This window comes from Onychostoma macrolepis, chromosome 06 (genome assembly GCF_012432095.1).
Source record: "Onychostoma macrolepis isolate SWU-2019 chromosome 06, ASM1243209v1, whole genome shotgun sequence".
In the NCBI taxonomy this organism is placed as follows: Eukaryota; Metazoa; Chordata; class Actinopteri; order Cypriniformes; family Cyprinidae; genus Onychostoma; species Onychostoma macrolepis.
Genome location: NC_081160.1, coordinates 4,079,025 through 4,094,318, shown reverse-complemented (window position 1 = coordinate 4,094,318; position 15,294 = coordinate 4,079,025). Strand labels below are relative to the sequence as shown.

General features: G+C 38.2%; 1 protein-coding gene across 3 annotated transcripts; it reads left to right on the top strand.

Moving 5' to 3' along the window:
* The first annotated feature begins 209 nt into the window (after window positions 1–209).
* On the top strand, window positions 210–15,115 carry slc25a12 (solute carrier family 25 member 12). Of its 3 annotated transcripts, none has more exons than XM_058778607.1 (18): window positions 210–310; window positions 1,136–1,189; window positions 2,190–2,335; window positions 4,433–4,548; window positions 4,971–5,110; window positions 6,111–6,257; window positions 6,342–6,480; window positions 6,572–6,665; window positions 6,758–6,842; window positions 7,147–7,231; window positions 8,272–8,430; window positions 8,546–8,598; window positions 8,692–8,772; window positions 8,903–9,043; window positions 9,199–9,337; window positions 10,360–10,518; window positions 10,608–10,698; window positions 14,178–15,115. In XM_058778607.1, the coding sequence occupies exons 1-18, from the start codon at window positions 299–301 to the stop codon at window positions 14,383–14,385; spliced, it is 2,049 nt and encodes a 682-aa protein (XP_058634590.1). In that variant the 5' UTR covers window positions 210–298; the 3' UTR covers window positions 14,386–15,115. The 3 variants fall into 3 exon arrangements, with proteins under 3 accessions (XP_058634590.1, XP_058634592.1, XP_058634591.1); XM_058778609.1 differs by lacking the exon at window positions 210–310 and adding an exon at window positions 329–614; XM_058778608.1 differs by lacking the exon at window positions 210–310 and adding an exon at window positions 329–635.
* Window positions 15,116–15,294: the final 179 nt, after the last annotated feature.

The following is a 15,294-nucleotide window of genomic DNA, read 5'->3' as shown; positions in this document are numbered from 1 at the left end:
ATAAGATGAAGAGATTTTATAAGTGAGTTTAATTCAATTTTAAAAAGGGGATAGGAAGCTATTTTGCGAATTTTTGTTTGTGAATGAAAAATTTACCATATAAAAAATGATAGTATGTTCCAGGGGTTTGTTTTTTAGTGTTATTATAATAAAATATAATGTCTTTTAAACTAAATCGTATCCAGCTAGACCTTGTTTGGTGTGACGACACAGGTGCGCGCGCACCTCCCAGGTTCCCGGTGCTTCTCGGCCACGCGCCTGCGCGACCCTACTATCACACGTGACGTCAGACAGCAGCATGGCGGCCAAGGTGACTCCGGCGACACCGCTTTTGACTGAAAAATTGTGTTTTCATTTTCTTAGCTGTCGACTTTTAATTACACTTGCTGATTTTAAACGGCAGGAAGGCTAATAGATGCGTAAATGGGTGGAGAAAAGACAATGATAAACGGTTTTAACTGACCGGCGCGAGCATCACTGAGCTTATCACTACACTCCCGCTGAGACTTTGACTGAATTTAGTGTCTATGAGGATCATAAAACCATAAAAAATATCAGAATTGTGTGTTAAACAGCATTAATCAGCCCTTTAGCGGGCTTTCGTATTGGTAGAGGTGAGCGTTTGTTTATAAAAGGTAACTTAGGCGTGAGGATCTTGCTGTGTGGGCGAAATTGTGCTTATTTTACTCTACAGGGACACTTATGACTTAATGTGTGTTTGTGTGGAGTAACGTAATTACTGACTTGTTATTTTGTGTTTTGTTAAATCTAGGTTTTTTTTTTTGTATTGTATACATTATGTGCAAGGCTTGTGTGTCAGAAAGTCACAATAATGTTGAATGCGATCTGAAACAGCAAAGATCGTTTGATATTTAAATGAGCATTTAGAAATAAATGTAGTTTTGAACATTAGACCAGGTCTTGTTCCTCAGTAAAACCTGGTCATCTTTGGACTGGGTGAAAAACCTTTAATAGATGCAGCCTTTAAAAGAGCTCTAAAACTTGTAGTGCATTTCACTAAATATTGTGGTGTTTTTGTGGCTATAATTATAGATCATAGCTTTTAAGATTCACAATTCATCTCTATAGAAATCAAGAAACCTTGTTGTTATTCTGTGCTGTTGTTGTTTTGCAGGTGCAGTTAACCAAAAGGGCCGATCCTAATGAGCTGAAGGTCATCTTTCAAAAGGTAAGTTTCAACAGCAGAAAAGCCTAATTTTGGTGTAAAATCAGGTTATGGTGTTTTTTTTATATTTCATCCTTTACACTGTGGTTAATTCCAATGAGAAAGCGGGTCTGCAACTTTAGAAGCTAATGTAGGTACTGTTGTGACTTTGGCCTGTCATTAAATCTTTATTTCCTTAGTGACACTGCATTTTTAATTGTCACACTGTTGTCGTCTCCTTTTTCCTAAAGCAGCTGAAAGAGAAACTCACATGCTTGGGAAAGTCTAGACACTTGTGTGTGTTTGTGGGAAAACTGTTTATTGTGTGTATGCTTTATTTTCAAGCATGAGTAGGGAAAAACTAGTCTCCCTCCCTCATTACATGTCAGCCAGGGCTTTTATATTGGTATAGTAATTTGCGATCACTTCCGCCGGGGAGATCTTGTGCGTCTGTCAGCTGAGAGTAGTTGTTTCTTTGGCTGTGTTGGGTTGCTTGGTGTCTGGTAACTCGGTGACTTGCGTGCGATGTGGCTCTATTAATAGGACTCAAGCTTGTGAGATGGATGTTTGAAGGAAGACCTGAATGTCAGGGCAATACAGTTAAGAATGTTTCGATAAGGTCAGAGGGCATGTCGCTTTAGTTTTTTGTGTCCTATTTAGCTGCTGCTGAGCAAAACTGGGAAAATACACAACTCGTGTGGCACATGAATATTTATTGTCACCTTTGCCCATTTGTCCAACTGGGCAGAGGTTGGTACTTGGTAAATATATACAGATTCAGCTTGCATATTGCCAATGCAGTTGTTTGGAAAAAGCGCACAACCGGCTACTTTTTAGTTTCTTAAATGTCTGCATGCATAATAAAACCCTTCAAGTATGTGACATTGATTTTCAGGTTCTTCTTTGTTCTTTATGCAAATAAATCATACTAATTGCCCTACAAATGAGGAAAATACAAATGCTTATTTAATCATGCTTTGCCTTAAACAGAGATGCTGTAACTGTTTGTGTTGTTTTTCCTCAGTATGCCAGTGTGGTGGATAAGGATGGAGAGCGGTACATGACACCCAATGATTTTGTGCAGAAGTTTTTGGGCCTCCATGTGCAGCTTCACTACAACCCTAAAACTGTGCAGCTGCTCGCCGGTGTGGCAGATACTACAAAAGATGGGTAAAACGAACATCCTGGTTTTTTTGTCTCTGTATTTTTTCTGTATTCTAATTATTAAACGTTTGATATGAAGCCTAAAGCTCAGCTCAGCTCACTTTCATTAGATTTTGCATTATTTTTTTGCAGTAGCAGCTAGATGCATATGGCAAAATTTTAATAATTCTGTATTGCACATACACTATTGCTCAAATGTTTGGGTCGTTTACGTTTATTTATTTGATTAGAAATACAGTAAAACAGTAATATTGTAAAATATTTTAAAATAAAATAAATATTATTGCAATAAAAATACAGTGCCCTCCAAAAGTATTGGAACCTTAAAGACAAAATTGCTCTGTTGGCTGTGGAGTCAAGACATTTGCAAATATGATTAAAAGATGAATATGAGACAAAACTACAGAATGTCACATTTTATTATTAGACGTTTCAACACATATATGTTTTACCAAATAAAAAGAACAGCACTTTTAGAGTTCATCCCACTCATTGATGTGAGCATAAGTATTGGGACAGTTGAACATAAGGCAGATATAAAAGATTAAAAGCTATTATTTAGTTGCAGATCCCTTGCGCACAATCACAGCAGTGAGTCTGTGACCCATAGACATCACCAGACTCTTGGTCTCATCCTTTGAAATGCTTTTCCCAGCCTTTAATGCAGCCAATTACAATTGTTGCTTGTTTTGGGGAGTTTCTGCCTTTACTCTCCTCTCCAGCTGGTGAAATTCATGTTCAATCAGATTTAAATCTGGAGATTGACTCGGGCAATCTAAGACTTTCCATTTCTTTGCCCTTATAAATTCCTTGACTGAACTGGCAGGTGTTTTGGGTCATTGTCCTGATGCAATATGAAGCACTTCCCAATGAATCTGGTGGCATTTTCTTGAATATTAGTTGGCAAGATGGTTTTGTACTCTTCCAAATTCATTCTGCTACTGTCATCATACATTAAGTCATCAGTAAAGTTGAGAAGGCCTGTTCCAGAGACAGCCATGCATGCCCATGCCATGTCACCACCTCCACCATGCTTTACAGATGAGGCTGTATGCTTGGGATCATTCGCAGTTTTTTTTTTTTTTTTTTTCTCCACATTTTTGCTTTCCCATCACTTCGATAAAGGTTCATCTTTGTCTCATCGGTCCATAAACACAGTTCCAAAACTGTGCTTTTTTGCAAATTCTAATCGTGCCTTTCTATTTTTGGAGCTGGTTAGAGGTTTGTATCTTGCTGTGTAGCATCTGTAGTTCTGTGTCAAAGTCTCCTGAGGACAGTAAATTGTCAGAGCATCACCCCAGCTTTCTGGAAGTTGTTGGTGATTTTACAGACATGTCTTTTAGGATTCATTTTCACAGCTTTTCTGATTTGTCTGTCATCAACTACTGTTGTTTTCTCAGCCGATCAGGTAGTTGTTGGTTGCTGGTGGTTTCCAAACTCTTGATTTCTCCATGCCCTTTGTTTTTGCCAGAGCTCTAATTGACTTCCTCTTTTCTTTTAGCATCCAAATTGCTTGCTTTTCTCTCAAAGTCAGCTCCCTCGTCTTCATCCTGGTTTGTGTGTGTCATCATCGAATGCAAGATTCAGAATGCAGAAGTAATGGATATAACTGATACGACACATTCCCTGCTTTTAATATCTGAAGAATTAATGCAACAGGACACAACTGATCACTTAGAAAGACCTGTGAGGCAACTGTTCCAATACTTATGCTCACATCAGATAGGGGGATGAAACTCTAAAAGTGCTGAACTTAGCTGGTAAAACATCTATGTGTTGAATCACCCAATAATAAAATGTGACATTCTGTAGTTTTGTCTCATATTCATCTTTTAATCATATTTGTGAATGTCTTGACTCCACAGCCAACAGAGCAATTTTGTCTTTACTCTTCCAATACTTTTGGAGGGCACTGTATATTCTAAAATGTATCTGAATGTATGAATCTTTAGAATCATTACTCCAGTCTTCAGTGTCACATGATCCTTCAGAAATCATTCTAATATGTTGATTTTCTGCTCAAGAGCAATGTGTGTGAAAGAGATTTCAGAATGACCATAGGTTTGTGTTTTTAATGTTTCTTCTATTTCTTTTTCCATTCAGACTGATCTCATTTCAAGAGTTTCTGGCCTTTGAGTCGGTGCTGTGTGTGCCTGATGCCCTCTTCATTGTGGCCTTCCAGCTATTTGACAAGACGGGCACTGGATGTGTGTCCTTCGGTGAGAACAGTATTGACTGTAAATAAATGTTCAGCCTTGTTTAAAATGGATGCCTGTATTTGTAACATGCTGACATCAAACTCCATTGAAATCAATTCAAGAGTTTAGAATTTGTGTGGTGTATGGAGATTCCTTTGTAGGCCATTCCAGTTCATTTACCTTTTCATTTAATGCTGCCTACAGTATATAGACGGCAAGGCAGCTCGCAGTGTTTTTGACCAGTAATGTTTTATTCTCTTTTACAGAGTCAGCTGATAATAAAGTAGTTATGCTAAACAAACAAACAGCTTAACCTTGAACGCAGAGACATTCATTCACGCACGTTCACGTGTTCAGAGGACCTTTAAAACACTGTCAGTAATGTTGCAACGCCCGTTATGTTCTGCAGGAGTGTAAATCTGAGCCTATCCGTGTGTTTACAGAGAACGTGCGTGATATCTTCAGCCAGACCACCGTGCACCACCACATCCCCTTCAACTGGGACTGCGAGTTCATCCGCTTGCATTTCGGCAATGACAGAAAGAAAAGTCTCAGCTACCTGGAGTTCACCCAATTCCTGCAGGTACCACACCCAAACAATTATACACACTCATAGTTATGCATATATCATATTACATTTTTCTTGTTGTCATAAAATATATTTTATACTTTAATATAAGTTTTAAATGATACTATCATCATAATAATAATATAATAATATTGTAATATAAGATGCTATTATTATCTTTATAGCAATAATACATTTAATTTTGTGAAATTTTAATATAGTAAACTCTTAATATTTTACTGTGATATTATTAAATTGTGGAATTTAATAACATTATTAAATATGTAATTTGTAAAATTATTATAAATTAATTTTAATTACATAAAATATTTCATATTTTAATAATACAATTAAATTTAATAATATTTATTTTTTAATATAGCATTTTAATATAATAAAGTATGAATGATATTTTAATATAATAATGTATCATTAATTGGGGAAGTCGTGGCCTAATGGTTAGAGAGTCGGACTTGTAATCCAAAGGTTGCGAGTTTGATTCTCAGGCCGGCAGGAATTGTAGGTGGGGGGAGTGAATGTTCAGCGCTCTCTCCACCCTCAATACCATGACTGAGGTGCCCTTGAGCAAAGCACCGAACCCCCAACTGCTCATAAATGGCTGCCCACTGCTCTGGGTGTGTGTTCACAGTGTGTGTGTGTTCACTGCTGTGTGTGTGCACGTTGGATGGGTTAAATGCAGAGCACAAATTCTGAGTATGGGTCACCATACTTGGCCGTATGTCACTTCACTAATTTAATAATACAATAAAATAATTTTTTTTTTAACTTCAGTTAAAATAACTATATTTAATAGTATATTTTTTTATATAATTATATTAAAGTTGATAATGTTAATTAAATAATATTTTAATATAATAAGGCCCCTAGAATGGTGTACTTAACCGGCCCATGCTAAACCAGCCAAATCTTGACCTTTTGGGCTTTGGCAAAATTTCTATGTAAGTTTATACTTGAGCAAAAATCTAATTTCTGCTGGCTGTGCTTGTTGTCATAGGAGCTGCAGCTGGAGCATGCGAGACAGGCGTTCGCACAGAAAGACAAGGTCAAGAGCGGCGCTGTTTCTGCCCTGGACTTCAGTGACATCATGTCCACCATCAGACACCACATGCTCACACCTTTTGTGGAGGAAAACCTTGTGTCTGTAAGTGCGCCGCTCTGTTTTCCATCTGGTGAGATGTTTGTTGTGAAGTTACTGTGAAAGGTTTAATTGTATGTGTCCTCTTAGGCAGCAGGTGGCGGCACCTCTCACATGGTGAGCTTCTCCTACTTCAATGCCTTCAACTCTCTCCTGAACAACATGGAACTGATCCGTAAAATCTACAGCACTCTCGCTGGGTCTCGCAAGGATACGCTCGTCACTAAAGGTGCGTACTCTCTGTAATACTTTCCATTTCTGCTCATCTGCACATCACAGTTGGGTTTTTAAGTATTATCTAACATTTTCTTCATCTCTAGAGGAGTTTGTTCATGTTGCAAATAAGTTTGGTCAGATTACCCCTATGGAAATCGACATCCTGTTCCAGCTATCAGGACTGCACTCCCAAACAGGGTACTTTGCTTTAAAAAAAAAAAAATGTATCCACACAAACTATAAGCAGCATTATCAGCTCATTATGTGTTTGTTTATGTTATGATGTGTAGACGACTAAACCTGGCTGATATCGAGAGGATAGCACCACTGGAGGAAGGAGCCCTGCCATATAATGTAGCTGAGGTGCAGAGACAGGTGAGTTTATCTGTATGAACTGTCAGATAAGAGACTTCTAGGGGTCGTTTAAGTGCGTATATTACTGTGAGAAAATTGTAATTTTATCAGTAAGCATGCCTTATCTAACATCACTAATTATGGCACAAAACACACTTTCACTACTAGGGAATTGATACCTCTCTCACTTGCTTCAGAAAATGTAATAAAATCGTGTGTAAACTTGACATTCAGGCTGCTGTCATATATCTCAAATACTGATAGGCCCAAAAGCATTGTGCATTTCTTTTGATACTTATTTCTTGCTTGCTTTCTGTCATTGCAGCATACACATGCAGACGGCTCTCGGTCTGTGTGGCTGCAGGCAGCAGAGTCGGCGTACAGGTTTACTCTGGGCTCCATTGCTGGAGGTTTGGTTTAAACATTTTGCTCTTTTCTTATATTAATTTAAAGACGCCACAAAATGAGTTGAGTGCAGTTTTCCATTCCGTGTTATCTATTTACTTATGACAAAGGAAGTTGATAGCAGGATATGCCATGGGGGCATTCCCTCTTTAAGTTCGTGTTGAAGCCATAAACTATGATGTGCTACTTGCTGGTGGTATTAGGAGGAGAGTCATTAGCTTTCTTGAAAGCATTTAACTGGGAAAGATTTTTATATAACAGTGTGCAAGATGAGTTGTTGGTATTTTTGCTCTTAATTTCCTAAAAGTGTTAAACTGGACGTGCATTTCAAGTTAGTTCATTGTCATTTATTTTGAGTGACTTAAATGCTAAGAGAAATTGACTGAAAAGCCAAAAAAGTCCAATTTCATTCTTTAAAAGAGTCTTATTTTTAGTGTTTCACAGTACGCTATCATTCATAAGTTTGGGGTCAGTAAGATACTTTTATTCAGCAGGGATGCATTAAAGTGGTCAAAAGTGACAGTACAGACTTTTATAGTTTATAGTTTTACAACAAAATTTCAAATAAAAACTGTTCTTTTGAACTTTATATTAAAAAAATATATGACGATTTGCACAAAAATATGAAGCAGCACAAATGTTTTCAACATTGATGATAATCAGCATATTAGAATGATTGAAGACTGGAGTAATGATACTGAAAATTCAGCTTTGCATCACGGGAATAAATTGCATTTTAAATATATATTACAATAGCAGTTATTTTTAATGATATTTCAAAATATTACTGTTTTTGTTGCGTTTTTAAAATATCATATAAATGCAGCTTTGGTGAGCATAATAAGGGACTTCTTTCAAAAACATTAAAACTTTCCAACCCCAAACTTTTGAATAGTAGTGCATATCTGTTTTTATTTCAAAAGAACAGCCTTGTTTTCCATGGCCGCTTACAAATGCTCAAGATATGCTTGTTTAAATGGATGAGTGTATATATATTTGAACGTCAGTGAAATGTAAATTACCCTGTATGTGTGTATGTTTATAGCCACGGGTGCCACAGCTGTGTACCCCATAGACCTGGTCAAGACCCGTATGCAGAACCAGCGCTCCACCGGCTCCTTCGTAGGAGAGCTCATGTACAAGAACAGCTTTGACTGCGCCAAGAAAGTCCTGCGATATGAGGGCGTTTTCGGTTTTTATAGAGGTTGGATTTGTCTTATGCTTTCATCCCTGCTTCAGAAGAACGAAATAAAGTTTGTCTTCATGTTTCTTAACCTTCATCTAACCCCCTACTCCTTTCTGTGTGTTTTTCCCTACAGGTCTTCTACCCCAGCTCATTGGAGTGGCTCCAGAAAAAGCCATCAAGCTCACTGTAAGTGTCATTAAACATTCTGACATCCTGTAGAAAGCTGTTTCTGAGCAGGTGACAGTAAAGCCAATTACACTCTGTGTGTCTGTCTTCCAGATGAATGACTTTGTGAGAGACAAATTTACCACTAAAGATGATACGATACCCCTGGCTGCTGAGATTCTCGCTGGTGGATGTGTGAGTATAAGACACTATCAAAAACATTTTGAAAAAAAATGTTCCAACCCTAAACTTTTGAATTGTAAACTGCTCAGAACTGTTAAACTGGGTTATGTTGTGCTTAAATTGTCTGTTCCTGTCTTTCCAGGCTGGTGGGTCACAAGTTATCTTCACCAACCCTCTGGAAATCGTTAAGATTCGTCTGCAGGTCGCCGGTGAGATTACTACGGGCCCCAGAGTGAGCGCACTCAATGTAGTCCGAGATCTTGGCTTTTTTGGCCTCTACAAGGTGGGGGAAGCATCTATTTTTAAAACGTTGTATCCAACCACAATTGCCATTGTAACTACTTACTATTCTTGAATTGCATTTAAAATACAATTGAGGTTTGTATTTATACTTTGTGTAAACTATAACACATAAATGTTACTGTTTTTTCTCCACAGGGTGCAAAGGCTTGTTTCCTGCGTGATATCCCCTTCTCTGCCATCTATTTCCCTGTTTATGCCCATACAAAGTCAAGTCTGGCAGATGAGGATGGAAGACTGGGGCCTCTGCAGTTGCTGACCGCTGGTGCCATCGCAGGTCAGAACATGACTTTCACTTGAACTTTGTGAAGCTAAGTCGTGTGTGTGTGTGAATGGATGTCTATTTTGCACTTGTTTTAGAGTTTATCCATTTCAAAATTGTGTGCTTTTTTCTGCATCATGGCTGATTTGAAGATTGTACCCGCAAAAAATGCTTTGTAATTTTTGTATTTACCATTAATTTCCTATGGTAATCATTTTTGACCGTGAACGGTACAAGTTACCATTTTTTAAAATCTAGTTTTTAAGCATTTTTGAATCATGCCAGTTAGTGGTCACATGTGCCACAAGTGTCACATTCTACACTTAAAATTAAACATAAAAAATGCAAATGTAATGCAAAGATAAAATGATTTTTAGGTATAAAATGAATGAAGGGCACCAGAATGGTAAAATAACCATTTTATAATTTTTTTAAACTTTTTTTTTTTTTTACTTTCATGAAATGAAAATGCACCCTACATATTTTTAAATGCATATTACTGATCTTATAATGAATACATCTCTATATCTAATTTTTCACTTTTTTCCCCTTGTAAGTTTTAATCAAAATGTCTGAACTCGAGAAAAGACGACGTATGCAGTACGACTTCAGTTATTTAGTCTTCTTAAACCCCGTCTTCAAGCTTGCATTCATCTGCTTTCACTGTTCAGTCCAACAGCCGCATCTCACAATCAAATCAACAACTGATGCACAGAACCAAGTTCATAACTTTTTTTTTTTTACACTACAATATGGAAGAAAAGATCTTCCACTACTTTTTTCCAAACAAAATGAAACCACATCCACAGTGCGTGTAACTTAAATGATGGCATATTTCTAAAAAAAACTTGATGTTCATTGGAAAATAATCGAGAACTGTTCGTGCTTTCAGAATTTGACAATTCTGAAAATCATATTTTCCCTTAAAATAGCATACTGTATATGAATGTGTCATGCGTGATGAGACTAGATTCTCTCTTTAAGATCAGAGTTTTCTATCATGTATTAATAGATGTCTGGATGATTTTATTTTACAGGTGTCCCGGCTGCTTCGCTTGTCACCCCTGCTGATGTCATCAAAACACGACTGCAGGTGGCTGCTCGCGCCGGTCAGACGACTTACACTGGAGTGATCGACTGCTTTAGGAAGATCTTAAATGAGGAAGGTTTCCGAGCTCTGTGGAAGGGAGCTGGAGGTACACACACACACACACACACACACACAGATATCATTTCAGTCACATCCATACTCACTCACAGTCCTCTCTCTCTGTGTTCTCCGTAGCTCGTGTGTTCCGCTCATCTCCTCAGTTCGGTGTGACCCTGGTAACCTACGAGCTCCTGCAGCGATGGTTCTATGTTGACTTTGGAGGACAGTAAGTATTGATCATTTTAAGCACACTTTTTACTACATGAAGGCAGGAAATGTTAAGTAACATGTAGGTGTGCGATGTGACTATTTTTGACTATTAAAATGTGTCCACAATCTGCTTTTGAAGAAATATTGTAGTATCGTGCTACAGCGCACATTCTATAAGCTGCAGTTCTGCCGCCTCCGTCTTAATATACTGTACAACGCCACATACCTTCATATCAAATAGCAGTTGAGTTACAGTCACAGGACACTGCACTTATTCACAATCACAAAAGTACATGATTTGTATGTGTTTTAAAGCCTTGTCGGTTAAACATTTCATTCTCCTGCTGCTCCGACATGCGCTTTTTCTGAGCGAGGACATCTGATGTGCGTGCACTAGGGATGTTCATTTCGGTTATTTCTCCTAACCGGCAACCGACGCTCGTTAACCAATTATTAACAGTTAACCGACAAGATTATTTTAAATTAGAATTGAATTAAATTAGAAAGGAAACCAACCAAGATGGCAGAAAGCGGCATCCTATTTTCTTTAGGCCTATTTTACAAAAGCACAAAGATTTGTTTTTATTGTGAATGTACACAAATAAAAGCAAACCTTTTACAATTTCGATTATCTTTGACTAAAAGGAGTAGTTGCTTCCACTGTTAGATGGAAAAAAATTCAAGTGATTGCGCTGGCACCGCATGCGTTCACGTAGTTCAGCAATGCTACCTTGAAAATGTAGCCTGTTCATTATAATAAAATACAGTTAGTTAAACATATGGAAAAAAGCACACTGCTCAGTTTAAATATGTAGTAAAATCTGTGCCGTTAAGCATTATCACCGTACCACCGTGATGTTATGCAAAACATTTAGTTTAAGCTAATAAATAATGTTTGGCATTCAAATACATCACGAATATGGAAACATTTGATTTTGTGTCGAACGAGTGACCCAGCGTTGGTTTCAGTTTTGTTTTAGCCTTAATGAATTCGTTTTGGCTTGTCGTTTATATAGCTGCTTATATTTTTAATTCTTGTAAGGATTTGTTGTGGAGTGAGGGGAACTAAAATAGCCTGGCTATGTTTACATTAGGGGTGACCCCGAATAGTCTACGATTCGATGCTTCGATAGGATTCGACTCCCAATCTCACAGTCGAATATTCGCTGAGGTGTTATGATCATGCCATTTTGGCTATATGGGGGTGCTCAATGTCTGATTTCACATAGAAATACCGGTTTTCTCCCAATAAGTTAATATACAGCCTATTAAGATAATGCTGCAAATAAGAATCTGAAAATAAAGAAGCTTTAAATAAATATTTTAACGTGCGTTCAGCGCGCAGAGCGAGCAGGACAAACAACAATGCAGAATATTAATAACTATGACTGGGACTGTCATATACACATAACATCATAATGAGAACACCATTATGAATGAATGAATGAATGAGGCATTTTTATATAGCACTTTCATGTGTATTGCAATACACCCAAAGCGCTTTACAATCATGTGGGGGGGGGTCTCTCCTCAACCACCACCAGTGTGCAGCATCCACTTGGATGATGCGACGGCAGCCACAGGACAACGGCGCCAGTGCGCTCACCACACACCAGCTACAGGTGGAGAGGAGAGAGTGTCGTAGAGCCAATCAAGTGGATGGGGATTATTGGGAAGCCATGATTGACAAGGGCCAGTGGAGGGAATTTGGCCAGGACACCGGGGTTACACCCCTACTCTTTACGATGAGTGTCATGGGATTTTTAATGACCACAGAGAGTCAGGACCTCGGTTTAACGTCTCATCTGAAAGACGGTGCTTTTTTACAGTGTAGTGTCCCCGTCACTATACTGGGGCGTTAGGACCCACACAGACTGCAGGGTGAGCACCCCCTGCTGGCCTCACTAACACCTCTTCCAGCAGCAACCTAGTTTTCCCAGGAGGTCTCCCATCCAGGTACTGACCAGGCTCAGCCCTGCTTAGCTTCCATGGGCAACCGGTCTTGGGCTGCAGGGTGATATGTTTTATAATAAAACACTGTGAATTTTTAGAATTTATAGTTGCTGTGTTTCTGCACGTTGTTGCGTGAAGAATGCGTCCACAAACGAAGTTCATTCAGAGCCGCGCAGACATGTTCATGCATTCGGGGCGTTTTGTGCAGATAGCCTATAAGTCGTAATATTAACGTTACGTTGTATAAATAATGAAGCACATTCTATACAAGTTAAATCCCATTGATTAAAAACCTGCTATCAAATGCTTCATTCTATTGGTCATCTTCAGCGCGCGCAGCTCAAAACAGAAATGCAGAACATTAATAAATTGTCATATACGTAACGTTATAATGAGAGCTCTATTGTAAAAAATATTGTGAATTCTTAGGGTTTCGCTGATGTTTAATGCTCTTTAATCAAAACATAAAACATTATTTTTGTATCTGCGAGGCGTCCGCAACACTGTGTTAACATCAGTAATTATGACTGTCGAATGTCTGACTAAAATATATATTAGGTGATATAATCAGATGGATGAGCTACATTAATGGTTGTTATAAAATAGCTGATGTACATACATTTTTGCACATCATTTGAATTCTGTATTAATTAGCCAATGATCCAGCTACAAACCATCGAAATGGCTCAAATGTTAGATTCATTATGTTAATATACACTACTGTTCAAAGATTTGGGGTCAGTAAGAGTTTTCTTTTTTAAATGAATACTTTTATTCAGCAAGGATGCATTAAATTGTTTAAAAATGTTAATATAACACACATACTGTTCTCTTAAATTTTGTTCATCAAAGAATCCCAGAAAAAAAAATGTTTGAAAATGTTTTCAACATTGATAATAATCAGAAATGTTTCTTGAGCAGCAAATCAGCGTATTAGAATGATTTCTGAAGGATCATGTGACACTGAAGACTGGAGTAATGATGCTGAAAATTCAGCTTTGATCACAGGAATAAACGTCATTTTAACATATGTTACCATATAAAAGAGTTATTTTAAATTGTAATAATATTTCACATTATTACTATTTTTACTGTTGGCCTATTTTTGATCAAATAAATGCAGCCTTGTCTTATGTGAGCATGAGACTTCTTTCAAAAACATTAAAAATTTACATATTTTTAGAGTTTGTTATGAAATGTTATGCATAGAATGATCTTTGTTCTATTACTTGGCCAAACAAAAAAAAAAAAAAAAGAGATTTTCTGTTAATGTTTTTTTTTTTCGTGCACATGAAGTAGGTCCTGAGAAATCTCTTTGAGAGAGCAGCGTTGTGTAAACAGTGTAAATGTGTCAGGGAGCAAAAAACTTCTGGTGAATCACTTTGCACTCCAGTTGACTGGCATGACTTCAGAGGGCAGGGTTTTAGAGAAAAGGTGGTGTTGCACGTGGTAAAGCATTTAATTCAGTGGAAATTAGCTGTTGAGTCACTTTGGATAAGCATCTGCTGTAAGAAAAAATCTCTTCTTCTCTTCCCCTTCTAGTCGCCCTGCTGGTTCTGAACCAACGCCCAAATCCCGGATCTCTGAGCTCCTTCCTGTCAGTCATGAGCACGTCGGTGGTTACCGTCTGGCAGCCGCCACCTTCGCCGGCGTGGAGAACAAGTTTGGACTGCACCTGCCCAAGTTCAAATCCTCCGGGGTCACGACCATTCACTCCGAAATGCCCAAGGATCAAGCCGGCGATTCGTAAAGTCATGCCCCGCCCACCACGGCCTTGTCCTCCAATGGCTGCATGCCTCCCTCCCGCAGTACATTTGCCTACATTTTTCACTTTTTATTTTCTGTTTCATTTAGTTTGAGTTTTTAGGTGGGGGACATGGGGAAATTATTCTCGTTTTCAGAGTCTTGTTGCTTTAACCCATATCAGTGCCTCAGTTTTGATGAAGAACACTGGTTAAAGCTCATAGATAGTGTGTTTTCTGAAGCACAGGGTAGGTGTTTGCCACACTGATCGAGACCTAAAGCAACACGCACAGTGAAATATCTAACAAGGGCTCTAGAGAAGTTCATCAGCCACTGAAGAGAAAGCTATAGAGCTTTTCATGAAACACTCCTGAAAGAGAAACCGTGACATGTGCTGTCGGTTTTGTGTTCCTCTGCTCCCCAAGATGCACATTCGCTGCTTTTGAATTTTCTTCTCATGATTATGATGTATTGATGTGACCGAAGCATGCCGTAGCACTCTTCATTTGCTCAATAGGCTTTGCGTAGCTTGCACATGTACTGTATATACATGTACATCTCATGCACAGAGACGTGTTTCTCTCTCTCTCTCTCTGCGTCACACTGACTGATGTACAGAGGTTTCAAAACTTGATCGATTGATCAGAGAAATCATGGTTGATTCGAAATGTAGAAAATAATTTAAATGCATTTCATTCTTGTATTTTATGGAAATAAATCAATAAGGTTACATTTTATTTCTAGTTTGTGAAGGTTTTATTGAGTTTATTACTGCAAGTTACAAAAGAGGTCAGATAAAGTGAACTAGTGAAGTGGTTGGAGGACCAAACACACATGCAAGATCAACACGCTTGTCATGGTCATGTAAATCAGGGATCCCACACATGTGACCAATGGATTTCCTGTGATGTTGCCA

Bases quoted from the DNA above. Each gene is read 5' to 3' on its own strand.
- slc25a12 (XM_058778607.1), top strand. The intron at 6,481-6,571 runs GTGCGTACTCTC...CTTCATCTCTAG, and splicing joins GGATACGCTCGTCACTAAAG to AGGAGTTTGTTCATGTTGCA. The intron at 8,599-8,691 runs GTAAGTGTCATT...TCTGTCTTCCAG, and splicing joins AAAAAGCCATCAAGCTCACT to ATGAATGACTTTGTGAGAGA.